Genomic DNA, 16,650 nt, shown 5'->3' with positions numbered 1-16,650 from the left:
ATGAGATGCACTGTCCTGAGATGGGGGGTTCCACGACCACCACTCCCAAGAGAAGGAGGCGGGTGGTGGTGGTCGGGGACTCTCTCCTCCGGGGGACTGAGTCATCTATCTGCCGCCCTGACCGGGAAAACCGAGAAGTCTGCTGCTTGCCAGGGGCTAAGATTCGTGATGTGACGGAGAGACTGCCGAGACTCATCAAGCCCTCGGATCGCTACCCCTTCCTGCTTCTCCACGTGGGCACCAATGATACTGCCAAGAATGACCTTGAGCGGATCACTGCGGACTACGTGGCTCTGGGAAGAAGGATAAAGGAGTTGGAGGCGCAAGTGGTGTTCTCGTCCAGCCTCCCCATGGAAAGAAAAGGACAGGGCAGGGACCGTCGGATCGTGGAAGTCAACGAATGGCTACGCAGGTGGTGTCGGAGAGAAAGCTTTGGATTCTTTGACCATGGGATGGTGTTCCATGAAGGAGGAGTGCTGGGCAGAGATGGGCTCCATCTTACAAAGAGAGGGAAGAGCATTTTTGCAAGCAGGCTGGCTAACCTAGTGAGGAGGGCTTTAAACTAGGTTCACCGGGGGAAGGAGACCAAAGCCCTGAAGTAAGTGGGAAAGCGGGATACCGGGAGGAAACACAGGCAGGAACGTCTGTGAGGGGCGGGCTCCTGCCTCATACTGAGAAGGAGGGGCGATCAGCAGGTTATCTCAAGTGCTTGTATACAAATGCACAAAGTCTTGGAAACAAGCAGGGAGAACTGGAGGTCCTGGTGATGTCAAGGAATTATGATGTCATTGGAATAACAGAGACTTGGTGGGATAACTCACATGACTGGAGTACTGTCATGGATGGTTATAAACTGTTCAGGAAGGACAGGCAGGGCAGAAAAGGTGGTGGAGTAGCACTGTATGTAAGGGAGCAGTATGACTGCTCAGAGCTCCGGTATGAAACTGCAGAAAAACCTGAGTGTCTATGGATTAAGTTTAGAAGTGTGAGCAACAAGAGTGATGTAGTGGTGGGAGTCTGCTATAGACCCCGGACCAGGGGGATGAGGTGGATGAGGCTTTCTTCCGGCAACTCGCAGAAGCTACTAGATCGCACGCCCTGGTTCTCATGGGTGACTTTAATTTTCCTGATATTTGCTGGGAGAGCAATACAGCGGTGCATAGACAATCCAGGAAGTTTTTGGAAAGCGTAGGGGACAATTTCCTGGTGCAAGTGCTAGAAGAGCCAACTAGGGGGGGAGCTTTTCTTGACCTGCTGCTCACAAACAGGGAAGAATTAGTGGGGGAAGCAAAAGTGGACGGGAATCTGGGAGGCAGTGACCATGAGTTGGTTGAGTTCAGGATCCTGACACAGGGAAGAAAGGTAAGCAGCAGGATACGGACCCTGGACTTCAGGAAAGCAGACTTCGACTCCCTCAGGGAGCGGATGGGTAGGATCCCCTGGGGGACTAACATGAAGGGGAAAGGAGTCCAGGAGAGCTGGCTGTATTTCAAGGAATCCCTGTTGAGGTTACAGGGACAAACCATCCCGATGAGTCGAAAGAATAGTAAATATGGCAGGCGACCAGCTTGGCTTAACAGTGAAATCCTAGCGGATCTTAAACATAAAAAAGAAGCTTACAAGAAGTGGAAGGTTGGACATATGACCAGGGAAGAGTATAAAAATATTGCTCGGGCATGTAGGAATGAAATCAGGAGGGCTAAATCGCACCTGGAGCTGCAGCTAGCAAGAGATGTCAAGAGTAACAAGAAGGGTTTCTTCAGGTATGTTGGCAACAAGAAGAAAGCCAAGGAAAGTGTGGGCCCCTTACTGAATGAGGGAGGCAACCTAGTGACAGAGGATGTGGAAAAAGCTAATGTGCTCAATGCTTTTTTTGCCTCTGTCTTCACTAACAAGGACAGCTCCCAGACTGCTGCGCTGGGCATCACAACATGGGGAGTAGATGGCCAGCCCTCTGTGGAGAAAGAGGTGGTTAGGGACTATTTAGAAAAGCTGGACGTGCAAAAGTCTATGGGGCCGGACGAGTTGCATCCGAGAGTGCTAAAGGAATTGGCGGATGTGATTGCAGAGCCATTGGCCATTATCTTTGAAAACTCGTGGCAAACAGGGGAAGTCCCAAATGACTGGAAAAAGGCTAATGTAGTGCCCATCTTTAAAAAAGGGAAGAAGGAGGATCCTGGGAAGTACAGGCCAGTCAGCCTCACCTCAGTCCCTGGAAAAATCATGGAACAGGTCCTCAAGGAATCAATCCTGAAGCACTTACACGAGAGGAAAGTGATCAGCATGGATTCACCAAGGGTAGGTCATGCCTGACTAATCTAATAGCCTTCTATGATGAGATTACTGATTCTGTGGATGAAGGGAAAGCAGTGGATGTATTGTTTCTTGACTTTAGCAAAGCTTTTGACACGGTCTCCCACAGTATTCTTGTCAGCAAGTTAAAGAAGTATGGGCTGGATGAATGCACTATAAGGTGGGTAGAAAGTTGGCTAGATTGTCAGGCTCAACGGGTAGTGATCAATGGCTCCATGTCTAGTTGGCAGCCGGTGTCAAGTGGAGTGCCCCAGGGGTCGGTCCTGGGGCCGGTTTTGTTCAGTATCTTCATAAATGATCTGGAGGATAGTGTGGATTGCACTCTCAGCAAATTTGCGGATGATACTAAACTGGGAGGAGTGATAGATACGCTGGAGGGCAGGGATAGGATACAGAGGGACCTAGACAAATTGGAGGATTGGGCCAAAAGAAACCTGATGAGGTTCAATAAGGATAAGTGCAGGGTCCTGCACTTAGGACGGAAGAACCCAATGCACAGCTACAGACTAGGGACCGAATGGCTAGGCAGCAGTTCTGCGGAAAAGGACCTAGGGGTGACAGTGGACGAGAAGCTGGATATGAGTCAGCAGTGTGCCCTTGTTGCCAAGAAGGCCAATGGCATTTTGGGATGTATAAGTAGGGGCATAGCGAGCAGATCGAGGGACGTGATCATTCCCCTCTATTCGACATTGGTGAGGCCTCATCTGGAGTACTGTGTCCAGTTTTGGGCCCCACACTACAAGGAGGATGTGGATAAATTGGAGAGAGTCCAGCGAAGGGCAACAAAAATGATTAGGGGTCTGGAACACATGACTTATGAGGAGAGGCTGAGGGAACTGGGATTGTTTAGTCTGCGGAAAAGAAGAATGAGGGGGGATTTGATAGCTGCTTTCAACTACCTGAAAGGTGGTTCCAGAGAGGATGGTTCTAGACTATTCTCAGTGGTAGAAGAGGACAGGACAAGGAGTAATGGTCTCAAGTTGCAGTGGGGGAGGTTTAGGTTGGATATGAGGAAAAACTTTTTCACTAAGAGGGTGGTGAAACACTGGAATGCGTTACCTAGGGAGGTGGTAGAATCTCCTTCCTTGGAAGTTTTTAAGGTCAGGCTTGACAAAGCCTTGGCTGGGATGATTTGATTGGGGATTGGTCCTGCTTTGAGCAGGGGGTTGGACTAGATGACCTCCTGAGGTCCCTTCCAACCCTGATATTCTATGATTCTATTCCCTAGTTACTCCTTTACCACCAAGCATCTGTGTGTTTCTGTGCACTGTTTCTTGTGCAAGAAACACAAAGTTTTATAATGGTAAATCATTTTTATTTTTTTTCCTACACATGGCGATTGCAGGCACTGCCAATACATGCACAGGCATTTTAATCATTTTCTTACTGGAATATAAGGCACCAAATGTCACCATTGTGTTATAGACTCATAGGAGTCGTGCTCTCTCTTGGCTCTGTATGATCCCTGGAAGGAACCCCTTTCAGCGTGGCAGCCCTTCTCAGAGGTCCACTCTCTCTTGGGGGTTAAGCCATAGGCCCCTCCGCCTTCTGGAATCGCACCTCTCAGCACACCTATCTCTCGCCGAGGGGCCCCTCCAGGGAGTCCGCTCGCTCTGGACCCCTGGAGCCTCCGCTTCCAGAGGGAATAATGCAACCCTGATCTCTAGACCGGAGTGACTTTCAGCCAGCATAAAACAGGCTTTATTGAGCATCTGAACCCAGCACAAGAAACTCTCTGGGCCCTCGGGCCTAGCATCCCACAGCACAGTACATCTAGGTCTATCCAAGTGGGCTCTGGCTGCCTCTTCCCCCAGTCCAGAAGCCCCCTCCGTCCAGCTGGGTATCCGATATCGTTGTCTCCCAAGTCCACTGCAATACTGTTGGACTGTGCTAAAGACCCCGGGCCAGTAAAAGTTCTGCAGCAGCCTCTGCCTTGTGCACCAGATTCCCTGATGCCCCAAAAAGGGAATATCATGGGCCAAGTACAGCAGTGTGTGGGGAACAGTCTGGGGAACCACCAGCTGCTTCCTGACTTTCCAAAGTTCAGTGTGCCCCGGACCAGCCCATTTCTGGTACAGGAATCCCTTCTCCCACCAGAATCTCTAGTGGTGGTCCTCCCCAGGGGTCCTGCACCACTGTGGCCAGCAAGGGCCCTCAGCTTCTCTAAGGAGGGATCCTCCTATAGCTCTGTCTGGAACTCAGCTGCTGGGTTTAGGGCACAGCTCTGGTTGGACAAGGTTGTGCAGTTTCCCCACTTTGGGACAGAGGTTCAGGCTCTACCTTCGGTGCTTCGCTCCCCCAGCCCCCCTCCATTGGGAGGTTCCGTGCTGTCAGACTGGGACCGGGTGTCCGTTGCTGGCTCTGGCTCCAGGTAAGGACCAGGGCGCTCTGAGGGCCATCCAACCAGTCCTCCAAGTCATTACCCATTAGCACCTCCATGGGTAGCTGAACATGCACCCCGACCTCTTTAGAGCACCTCCTTAGCCCCCCATTTCAGATGTATCCTCTCTACAGGCACATTGATGGGGGGCCCGAACATCCCGCTCAGTCAGGTATGCATTGGGCACTAGCTGCTCTGGGTTCACCATCTCCGGACAGGCCAGTGTCACCTCCACACCTGTGTCCCAGAACCCCTGGACACTCCTTCCCCTCACCTCAATAGGGATGATGTGGCATTGTCTCCAGGGGTCTGTCCCATGCTCACCCAGTGAATTGAGTGCAGGCGCTCTGGGGCTGGAGCCCCTGCCTTCCCCAGCTGGCCTGGCCTGGCCTGACCCTCCCCTCCCCCTGGTCCTACCACATCGACCACGGCCCCCTGGACTGGTGCTGCTCCCTGTGGGTGGGCTTCCACCCTGTTGACACTCCGAGGGTTCTGCTTGGCCACCATTTCCTTCATCTTCAGGCATTGCGCCACCTTGTGTCCTTTTTGGCCACAGTAATTACATTTCAGGTCCCTCAAGTCCCATGAGGGGGGTTGGCCCATCCCAGCATTCATGAGCACCCCTGAGAGGTACTTCCTGGTGTTGGGGACACTGGGGCATGGCCACTAGGTAACTCGAGGGGATGGAAGACCACGAGTGTCGATGAAGCCCCCTTACACTAGGCCCAAGTGTCCTTGGCCCCCCCGCCTGGAAGCACTCGCAGCAGTTATGCTGAGGATCTGCAACAATATGTTGCAGAGTCAGACTGCCTGAAACTAAACAAGGCCAAACAGGGCAGATATGGAAGAACAATGCTGAATAATGCAACTTTATGTATGGTTTAACAGATGGTACAGAGAACAAGGGAACTAGCTGGTAACTGGATTGGCTGGCTATATGGATACTTAGGGCAGTTTGCTATTGGATAAGTATGCTGAAGAAAGGATGTATAAAAGCCTGTGTAACTTCCTGCTCGGTGTGCAGGATTTGAGATTCTATTCTCCCTGTACCTTGTTTGCAGCTGCAAATAAACTTTTCTGCTTCTCCACCCCGTTGTGATTATTGGGTGATGCATACTGGGCAACGAACCTTGCTGTTGTTCGCCTCTGGCACTGGGTGCCAGCAACACTGGAATCCCACCTTTGAGGGGTCTGTGGGTGACTCCCCTTCTGAGTCCCTGATGGGGGTCTCCCTCCTGCCCCTGATCTGCTGTCCACAAACTCATTTGCCAGTTTACCTGCACTGCACAGATCTTTAGGCTTCCTGTCCACTAACCACATCTTACATTTTGGAGGGCAGTTGTCATACAGCTGCTCCAGTGCCCACCAGGTTATACATGCTCTCTGCGGTAGTGGCCCCTGCACCCTTTTCCCACTTGCAGAGAGATTCCCCCAGCAGGTTGGTGACCTCCTTGTAAGTGACACCTGCAGTCTTGCATAACCTTGGAATCTTTTCCTGTATGACTCAGGGGTCAATTGAAACTTTAGCAGCAAAGCCTGTTTGAACAGTTCATAGTCCCCAGTCTCAATACCATACATTTGGCTGAACGCCTCTGTGGCCTTGAGACCCAGCATGGGGATTAGACAGCGGAGCCTGTCCACGAGGTCAATCTGGTTCAAATCACAAGCTTTCTCAAAGGCTGTGAGGTAGGCATCAATATCTCCCCCATCCCCTTAAACTGCGACAACAACTTGGTGTCCAGATTCCCTGTAGAACTGGCATCTCAGGGTCCTTCTCCACTTTACCCCCTTCCCTCCTCCGCTCCCCAGCAGGCCCTCTTGGCCCACCTCTCCTCCAATTCCAGTTCCTGCTTTTGCTGTTCTGCATGGTACTCTCGTTCTCTCTGTCCACCAGCCTCAGCTCCTCCAGTTCCATCTCCTTCGCTCTCCTCTACAGCTCCAGTCTCCACAGCTCCTCTGGGGAGAAACCTGATTGGGCAACCCCCTGCTGACCAGGGAATCAGGTCTGATAGACTCCCGGCTGCTACGCTGACTGCACCCTTGGCTACGCCCAGGCTCTCCGGGCATCCCAGAAGCCCTGCTGGGATCTGTAACTTGCTCCTCAGACTGGTCACTCTCTACCAGCCAGGCAATCAGCTGCTCCTTGGTGAGCCTCCCAATGCCTAGCCATCCATCCCTGCACAGACGTGCAATATCCCTTTTAGGGAGCTGGTTATAGGCCGTTTCCTCACTGGTTCCTTTAATTCCCTTGTCTTATTGCTGGCATCCACTCACTGGAGAGCCCCTCCGCTCGCAGCCAACTGTCTACAAGGTGCATCCACCAACCATCTTCTGCTACCAAGTTGTCACGGACTCTCAGGATTTGTGCTGTCTCTCGGCTCTGTATGATCCCTGGGAGGAACCCCCTTCAGTGCGACAGCCCTTCTCATGGGTCCACTCTCTCAAGGGTTAAGCCATAGGCCCATCCGCCTCCTGGAACCAGCCGTCTCTGAGCCTTCAGCATGCCTGTCTCTCCCCCCTCCCCTATGAAGTCCACTCGCACTGGACCCTTGGGGCCTCCACTCCCAGAAGGAATAATGCCACCCTGATCTCTAGACCGGAGTGACTCTCAGCCAGCGTAAAACAGAAGGTTTTATTGAGCATCTGAACCCAGCACAGGAAACTCTGAGCCCACAGGCCTAGCAACCCTCAGCACAATACATATAGGTCTCTCCTGCATCCAGGTGGGCTCTGGCTGCTCTCTCTTCCCAGTCCAGAAGCCTCCTCCTTCCAGCTTGGTATCTGATATCACTGTCCCCCAATTCCGATTTTTATTATGTAGACTTTTGGGTGTCAACATAACTTGGTAGTATAGACATGGTCTAAGTTCATCCCTGGTGCCAGCTGCTTCCTCCCCATCAACTCTAGAAACAGATTTTGTCAGGCTCTCTCTTTCTTCTATCTGGTGCTGAGGGGAAAATATAAGAAAAAGAGAAGCAGCAGCATTGCTCTTGAGAGAACTATGATTTTGCACCTATGGGGTCTGGATCTGACCCCCCTTGATGATGACTACATTGGTATGCCCTACAGGCAACACCTCTACTTCATCAGTGCAGTTTCCTTGAGCTCCTACCTATGAGATATATTCCACATCTGAAGAATCTGCAGAAGAGCTGGGTTTGATATATTTGGTTCCTGTAACCAGAATCTGCTGTGACAGGTTGGACTGCCTTTCTGGGATGCCACCTGATGTACTGGAGTTTCACTGAGCCCCTCCTGCTCCACCAGGCTGGATTCCCTCTCCCTGTTTTGCTGAATTAGGCTCTCCGGCCTCTTGCAGCACACACATGTGGGTAGGGCCACATCCAGCTGCAGACACAGACTGAAGTCAGCTCTGTGTGAGAGGATTCACCCAGTACTCACGTTCACACCCCTTTTGGAGAGTAAACCCAAAATAATACTGTCTTGAGCTGTATAGAAAGATCTGCACAGTGCAAGCTCATAAAAATTCCCTCTCTCCCTCAATGTGAAGAGAGATATGCACAGCTTCTTGCCCCCCAATATGGATTGCACAAACTAGGTTTAATAATAAACAAAAATATGTTTATTAACTATAAAAGGTAGATTTTAAGTGATTATAAGGGATAGAAAACATAACAAAGCAAATAAAACAAAACACGCATACTAAACTTTAAGATCTTACAGATACTGGTTTCAAGAAGCAATTCCTCAACCTAAATGTTATTTTAGGTAAGTTGCAGCATTCCTGTAGCTTAGAGTTCCAGTTATTTTTTCTTACAGACTGGACCCCAGTCTCAGTCAGGACTCACCCTTGCCTTTCCCTTCAGGTTAGTTCTTTCATCTCTTCTGGATCTTTCAGCAGTCCTTCTTGGGTAGGCAATGGAAGAGAGTCCAGATTAACCCCTTCCCTAGCCTTAAAAGGATTTACGTAAGGCAGGAAACCTTTGTTTGATCCCCATCTCCCTACAGAGGAAAAGTACCAGCAGTGTCCAAGGTGGTATTTGAGGAACATCTTTTAGACATAAGAACTAACAGCAAAGTATTTTTAAGTACATCAGAAGCAGAAAGCCTGCCAAGTAATCAGTGGGGCCACTGGAGGATCAAGATGCTAAAGGGGCACTCAAGGAAGACAAGCCATTGCAGAGAAGCTACATGAATTTTTTTGCATCCATCTTCACTGCAGAGGATGTGAGGGAGATTCCCACACCTGAGCCATTCTTTTTAGGTGACAAATCTGAGAAACTGTCCCACACTGAGGTGGCAAGAGAGGAGGTTGTGGAAGAAATTGATAAATTAAACAGTAATATGACTTAAACGGGCCTCTGTACCAGATGACTGGTGGATAGCTAATGTACTGCTGATTTTTTTTTTTATTATTTTTTAATTTTGAGGTTCCAGCGGCGATCCTGGCAATTACAGGCCGGTAAGCCTAATTTCAGTACCAGGCAAATTGGTTGGAACTATAGTAAAGAACAGAATTATAAGACACAGACATGAATATGATATATTGGAAGAGTCAACAGGGCTTTTATAAACTGAAATCATGTCTCACTAATCTATTAGAATTCTTTTAGAGGGTCAACAAGCATGTGGCAAGGATGATCCAGTGGATATAGTGTTCTTGGACTTTCATGGATCAGTAACTGGTTAACAGATAGGAAACAATGGGTAGGAATAAACAGTTTTCACAGTGGAGAGGTAAATAGCAGGGTCTCCTAAGGATCTGTACTAAGGCTACTGTTGTTCAACATATTCATAAATGATCTGGAAGAAGGGGTGAACAGTGAGGTGTCAACATTTGCAGATGATACAAAACTACTCAAGATAGTTAAATCCAAAGGTGACTCTGAAGAGTTACAAAGGGATCTCACAAAATTAGGTGACCGGGCAACAAAATGGCAGATGAAATCCAATGTTCATAAACACAAAGTAATTCACATTGGAAAACATAATCCCAACTATACATACAAAATGAGGGGGTCTAAATTAGCTGTTACCACTCCAGAAAGAGACCTTGGAGTCATTGTAGATTGTTCTCTGAAAACATCTGCTCAGTGTGCAGCAGCAGTCAAAAAAAGCTAACAATGTTAGGAACCATTAGGAAAGGGATAGATACTAAGACAGAAAATATTGTAATAACTATAGAAATCCATGGTATGCCCACACCTTGAATACTGTGTGCGATTCGGGCCTTCCCCATCTCAAAAAAAGATATTAGAGTTGGCAAAAGTACTGAGAAGGGCAATAAAAATTATTAGGGGTATGGAACAGTTTCCACAGGAGGAGAGAATAAAGACAGAAAAGAGGTGACTGAGGAGGGGGATATGATAGAGATCTATAAAATCATGAATGGTGTGGAGAAAGTGAATAGGGAAGGGTTATTTACCCCTTTGTATAACACACAAACCAGCAGTCACCCAATTCAATTAATGGGCAGCAGGTTTAAAACAAACATAAGAAAATAAGTCTTCACACAATGCACAATCAGCCTGTGGCAGTTGTTGCCAGGGGATGTTGAGAAGGCCAAAAGCATAACTGGGTTCAAAAAAAAATGAGAAGTTCATGGAGGATGGGTCTATCAAAGGCTATTCGCCAAGATGGTCAGGGGCACAACCCCATGCTCTGGGTGTCCCTAAACCTCTGACTGCCAGAAGCTGGGACTGGACAATGGGATGCATCACTTGATGATTGCCCTGTTCTGTTCTTTCCCTCTGAGGCACTGGCCACTGTCGGAAGACAAGATACTGGGTTAGATACACCATTGGCAGAGCTGTCCTTCCCATACGTAAAGTATGTAGCTGTGTAGGGCACCAAATTTCCTGGTGCCCTACATAGCTGCATGCTGCTCCACCCCTGCTCTGCCTCTTCTCCATGGCCCTGCTCCTGCTCTGCCCCAGCCCCATCCCACTCTACCCCTTCCCCTGAGGACTGCAGCAGGGGTTGGGCCTGCCCTGCACTCACTGGGCAGCGGTAAGTGGAGTGACCCGGCCCCAGGCCACTCCGCGCCTCTGGCTCCCAGCCGCGCCACCGGTGAGTGCTGGGGCGCGGTTCTCCCCTGCCCCCCAAGGCTGGGAGCCAGGGGAGGAGAGCGGAGCAGGCTGGAGCCGGGTCACTCCACTTCCTGCTGCCCCGTGAGTGAGGGGTCAAGCCCACCCTGCTCACCGGACGGCAGGAAGTGGAGCAACTTGGCCCCAACCCGCTCTGCGCCGCTGGTGAGTGCTTGGGGGAGGTTCCCGCCCTGGCCCCCAAGCCTGCTCCTCCCCGCCCCACTCCCCGTGGAGGCCTGGAACCACACACATGCGGTGGGCTGTGTAGGGCACCAAAATGGCTAGGGATGGCCCTGACCATTGGTCTGACCGCGTATGGCCGTTTTTATGTTATGTACTCAGGTTGTACAGGAACCACTTCCAGCTTACTCTCCAGTGTTTGATAATTACTGATACTCTCTTGGAAACGGAGTATGTTCCACCAGTTGTTCCTATTGATATAGTGACTCAGGGAGTCTGACATCACTTTATCTGATAATGTGGACTAGTCATCTGTAGCTCCTCTCCCTAATTACAATGACTTTCAGCAATTCCATGATCAAGTTGAAAAGACAGCTGACACCCTGTTACTTAGCACACAGAGGAATGCTCAGGCACTTGAAGCTCCAAGGGTGGAAAGTATCCTTTAGATTTTTCAGGTGCTGAGGTCACAGCTGAGAATTCTTGTAGCAAGCTCTAATTATATTATAGTAACTGGGAGAGTGGGGGCGTAAGGGAGAGAAGGGCCCTAGCTGTGCAGGCCGTCTAGATGGATCTTCCCCATGGAGGGCTGGAAGTCCCAGATCTTCTGCCTCCTTCTGATTATTGGGGCTGTATTTGGTGAAAGCTCAGGTCATTAATGGTGATGGGGATATGAAGATAGCTCTTACATTGGTCATTAACACCAGTGATTATTATGGGTCATATTGACCGCATTTCCTCAGTTGAGCAATGATAGCATGTCATTTCTGAGAAAGTTAGTCTCCAACAGTCAAAAGGGGTTCTAACAAACATCAACCCAAAGCTTTCCTGATGAGGCTTGGGAATCCTCTGGCCTCTTTCTGTGGGTTCCAGGCCCTTATTTGGCCTAGAATTGGAACTAGAGACTTTCAGTAGAAAAGTGTGGGCTGGTCATAGACTTAAGGCTTCTAGAGAAGGTCCCCAAAGTGTGATACTACTGTGCATGTGTAGAATGGCTGGTGTTCACCTTCCTATGGTGGGTGCAGTGATCCTGTATGTGCCTGAGAAGCACAAGGAGATCTTTTCTGTCTAGTTATTGTCTGTGGTGGCTTGTTTTGTGGGGTGCCAGAATGAGTGAGGTTTCCCCTTCCTCCTGCCTCTGCAGGGTTTGTTCATGTTCCAATTCCAACCCGAAAAATCCTTCCATTACAAAGGGCTAAAGCTCAGCCAGTATTGTCAAGGCACCCACAAGGAGAGAACATGAACCAGCTCATCTATGGGAGGGAAAATGAGATGGGTAAGTGCCTGAAGGGCATCCTCCATCCCCACCCAATGCTCTACTTGGGGGCAGTAACTCATTCGGTGGAGCCCCATAGTCTCCACCCCCTTGTCTGGCCCCAGCATCTACATTTTGTGTAGAGATGACTAACAACAATCTTTGTTGTACCTTAGTTTATGTCTTCATCCGCATTAACAGTGCAGGGACAGTCCTGCCCTGCTCCTCTGAACAGCTGGGGACAAAGACATGGATGGATCAAGTTTACAAATGGACCAAGGACACTGGGCAGGAAATTCAAGGTGCTGTAAGCCCTCCAACGTCCCTCTTAGTACTGAAGCTCTCTGTTAATTCCCGTGTTGGCTAGGCAGGTGGCATGAATCCAGGCCTCCCTTCGTTAAGGTAGAGAACTTACCGGATATCACCCCATTTGTCTCTTCTCTGTCCCGCAAATGGTTTGCATTGGATCCAGTATTTGTGAGATCTCTTCTGGTGTATTCATTGTGTTCCTGACCAGTGCTGGCTTGAGCCTGGAGTCACTGCTTTGCTACTGGACAAAAAAAGGTGCTCATCTAGATTTTCTCTGTGATTAATTTATTGGCTGCTTTGCCTCCTCTTACTTGTAAGAGTTGGGTCCATCAGCCTTACTTGCTGTTACAAATGCTTTGAGCACACTTTGTGTCAGTTTAGCCTGTTGTCAGTCACGAGCATAAGGAACTAGTCCAGCTTCTAGTGTTATTGTGCTGGGACCAGCATCTCCAGCTCACTTCTTCACCTTTAGGGTGAAATTTACCCCAGGAGAGAAGGCCTAGGAGCACCTGAATCTTCCAAGACTTGTCCTGATCTTTTCATATGTGCTAATTCACCCATAGTCCTCAAACGTTGCTCAGATGTATTGTTATCTGGCACCTCCATTTGGGACAGAATCATGGGTTCTAAGGACAGAAGCAACCATTGCAATTATCTAGTCCAACCTCCTGCATAGCACAGGTCAGAGCATTTCACTTTGTGTATCCTGTATCGAGCCCAATAACTAATTTTTGAGCGAGTGAATGGCCCCATGATACTTATAAGAACTTGGCACCTATTTCCAATGGAGCTGCAGCCAGCTCCCAAATTTTGTTTTTTAATTAGGGCTGTCAATTAACTCACACAATTAACTAAAAATGTTAATTGCGATTAAAAAAATTAATGACACTGTTAAATGATAGAACACCAATTGAAATTTACTAAATATTTTGGACGTTTTTCTACATTTTCATATATATTGTAGTTGTGTTGTAATTGAAATCAGTGTATATTATTTTTTATTATAAATATTTGCACTGTAAAAATAAGAAATTTTATTTTTCTATTCACCTCATACAAGTACTGTAGTGCAACTTACAAATGTAGATTTTTTTTTTTTGTTACAAAACTGCATTCAGAAACAAAATGTAAAAATGCAGAGCTTACAGGTCTACTCAGTCCTACTTCTTGTTCAGCCAGTCGCTAAGACAAACAAGTTTATTTACATTTACAGGAGATAATGCTGCCCTCTTCTTATTACAATGTCACCAGAAAGTGAGAACAGACGTTTGCATGGCACTTTTGTAGCTGGCATTGCAAGGTATTTACATACCAGATATGCTAAATATTCGTATGCCCCTTCATGCTTCGGCCACCATTCCAGAGGACATGCTTCCATGCTGATGACGCTCATTAAAAAAATGTGTTAATTACATTTGTGACTGAACTCCTTGAGGGGAGAATTGTATGTCTCCTGTTCTGTTTTACTGGCATTCTGCCATATATTTAATGTTATAGCAGTCTCAGATGATGACTCAACACACGTTGTTCATTTTAAGAACACTTTCACTGCAGATTTCACAAAACTCAAAGAAGGTATCAATGTGAGATTTCTAAGATAGCTACAGCACTCGACCCAAGGTTTAAGAATCTGAAGTACCTTCCAAAATCTGAGAGGGACAAAGTATGGAGCATGCTTTCAGAAGTCTTAAAAGAGCAACACTCTAATGTGGAAACTACAGAACCTGAACCACCAAAAAAGAAAATCAGCCTTCTGCTGGTGGCATCTGACTTAGATGATGAAAACGAACATGCGTCGGTCCGCACTGCTTTGGATTGTTATTGAGCAGAACCCATCATCAGAATGTCCCCTGGAATGATGATTGAAGCATGAAGTGACATATACATCTTTAGCGCATCTGGCACGTAAATATCTTGCAACGCTGGCTACAGCAGTGCCATGAGAATGCCTGTTCTCATTTCAGGTGACATTGTAAACAAAAGCAGGCAGCATGATCTCCTGAAAATGTAAACACACTTGTTTGTCTGAGCAATTGGCTGAACAAGAAGTAGGACTGAGTGGACTTGCGGGCTCTAAAATTTCACATTGTTTTATTTCTGAATGCAGTTTTTTTTTGTACAGGTTCAACTTTCATGATAAAGAGATTGCACTACAGTACTTGTATTAGGTGAATTGAAAAATACTATTTCTTTCATTTTTTTATAGTGCAAATACTTGTAATCAAAAATAAATATAAAGTGAGCACTGTATGCTTTGTATTATATTATAATTGAAATCAATATATTTGAAAATGTAGAAGACATCCCAAAATATTTAAATGGCATTCTATTATAGTTTAACAGCACAATTAATTGCGTGATTAATTGTAATTAATTTTTTTAATTGCTTGACAGCCCGAGTTTTAATGGGTTTATCCTTCATCCAGGGCACCTGGGTCTCCCAAGCTGAAAGGAGTCAGGGCACCAGCCTGTACATGAGCATTTAGGGCATGAAACTGTGTCTTCAATTTTTAGTACATGTAGAGCCCTGCAGTATGTGTGCACAACTGATGTTTAGACAGTTAGCTTGTGATCATGTCATTTGTTTGCATGATCAAGGAACTTCTGCAGATGAAAGTGAGGCCCCTTCAAAATGTGCTACTTAATTGTAGAGCGATAAACTCTCGATAATGTACAGAAGAAGAAGTTGGGAGTCGATGATGTATAAAGCCTTTTTCATCTGTCTTACTTTTCTGATCCTGTAATATAGACGAGACTTCAAGAGAAAAAACAAGGGATGGAGAAATCTACCGTGTGCTCAGTCATTTTGATATCAGTACCCCGACATGACCCCAGATGGGGCTGTACTGCAGGAAGCAGTGTTGGTGACATAGTAGGGTGTGCTCTCCCCCTTGAGGCAGTACTGACCCTAATGCCTCAGAATTGTGCTGGGAGTGGGGCTGTGCTGCTGGAAGTGCCATTTTTGGTTCATATTTAAAACTGAAGACCTCTGGAAATTTAATTTTTGTTTCCCTAAATTATTGCCTCCTCCCTCTAGTTTCAGTTGGATGTAGGGTTCTTCTTTACTTCTTGTCTTGAATTGTTGTGCATGAGGGATGCTTGACTGTTAAACATCTGCTATGTAACATCCCAGAGATGGCTGCATTTTTCAGTGGTGGATGAATAGATCATATATGTGTGAGAAGTTTTTTAAATTGCTTGTTAGCCAATACATGTTAGGTGTAGTATACACCACATTAATGGGTATTACGCACACATTATTTATATAATATGTATTATATAAATAAAGTGCTGGGAAGTTATGTTAACTGAATGTATTATGCTCTTCCCATAATTCTGTTCACCCATGTCAGACATCTCACAACACTGTCCAAAGCTGAAGTCAGCTTTGATATTAGAAAACAGGAAACTTGTCAAAGCAAAGATTCATTAATACTTTGTATCAAATATGGTTAGGAAGTACTTTTGTGGCTCATCAATGGTTGGAATGTTGTATTCAAAACAAGATATGGGAAAGTGTAGGGAAGTACTAATGGCAAGCTGGCACAAACTAGTGGGTTAAACTTAAACTTCTAGTGATGCATAATTTGTAAAATCATACTATCTGAAATGAGTATCTTTGAAGCACACTTGTGTAAGGTGAACATGCTGCAAGAGTGCTTCCTAGAAGGAGAGTATGTATGTCTCTCTTTCATATTATACTGCTTTGTCTTTTGACAATAAATTTGGGCAAATTTAGTTATAAACGTTCAAGAAACCAAATAAGAACAAACTGAGAGTGTAGTCAATGTGTCCCAGGATGTCTGGTTAATTAACATGCTTAGTATTTTGTCATAACCTGCTGGATTTGGAGCTCTGTGGCTGGAACAGAAGACCACAATCTATAATCTCTCTATCTCTTCTAGATTCCAAATATTGCTCCATACTGGAGAATGGATCCCTAGCTTTCAAGGACTTCGGCCCAGAGCAGTCTGGAATCTACAAATGCAGTGTCTCCTATTCCAAGGAGGGCAAGCGCTACACAAAGCACTTCCATTTCTTTGTCAGGGGTATGGTATGTAGTAAAGCTGCCCAAGGTGCAGAGAGGTGCGGGAGAGGGATTAGCTGCTTTGTGAAGAACAGGTCAAGATGCCAGAGATAAATGATTGCCATGACTAAAGTGGGGA

General features: G+C 47.0%; 1 protein-coding gene across 4 annotated transcripts in view; it reads left to right on the top strand.

Annotated features, from left to right (window-relative positions):
- Positions 1-16,650, top strand: part of GPN1 (GPN-loop GTPase 1) — a 116,462-nt gene that overhangs the window by 74,408 nt on the left and 25,404 nt on the right. For 3 of the 4 annotated variants that reach the window (XM_043541929.1, XM_043541928.1, XM_043541927.1), the window contains 3 exons: positions 12,065-12,196; positions 12,352-12,477; positions 16,390-16,538. In XM_043541929.1, coding sequence (XP_043397864.1) covers positions 12,065-12,196; positions 12,352-12,477; positions 16,390-16,538 — 407 coding nt within the window. The remainder of the gene's footprint in view (positions 1-12,064; positions 12,197-12,351; positions 12,478-16,389; positions 16,539-16,650) is intronic. The other variant, XM_043541930.1, reaches the window with a different exon arrangement.

This window comes from Chelonia mydas, chromosome 3, assembly GCF_015237465.2.
Source record: "Chelonia mydas isolate rCheMyd1 chromosome 3, rCheMyd1.pri.v2, whole genome shotgun sequence".
NCBI classification, from domain to species: domain Eukaryota; kingdom Metazoa; phylum Chordata; order Testudines; family Cheloniidae; genus Chelonia; species Chelonia mydas.
Note: the sequence above shows the minus strand (reverse complement) of the source record. Positions and strands in the feature narration are given on the sequence as shown.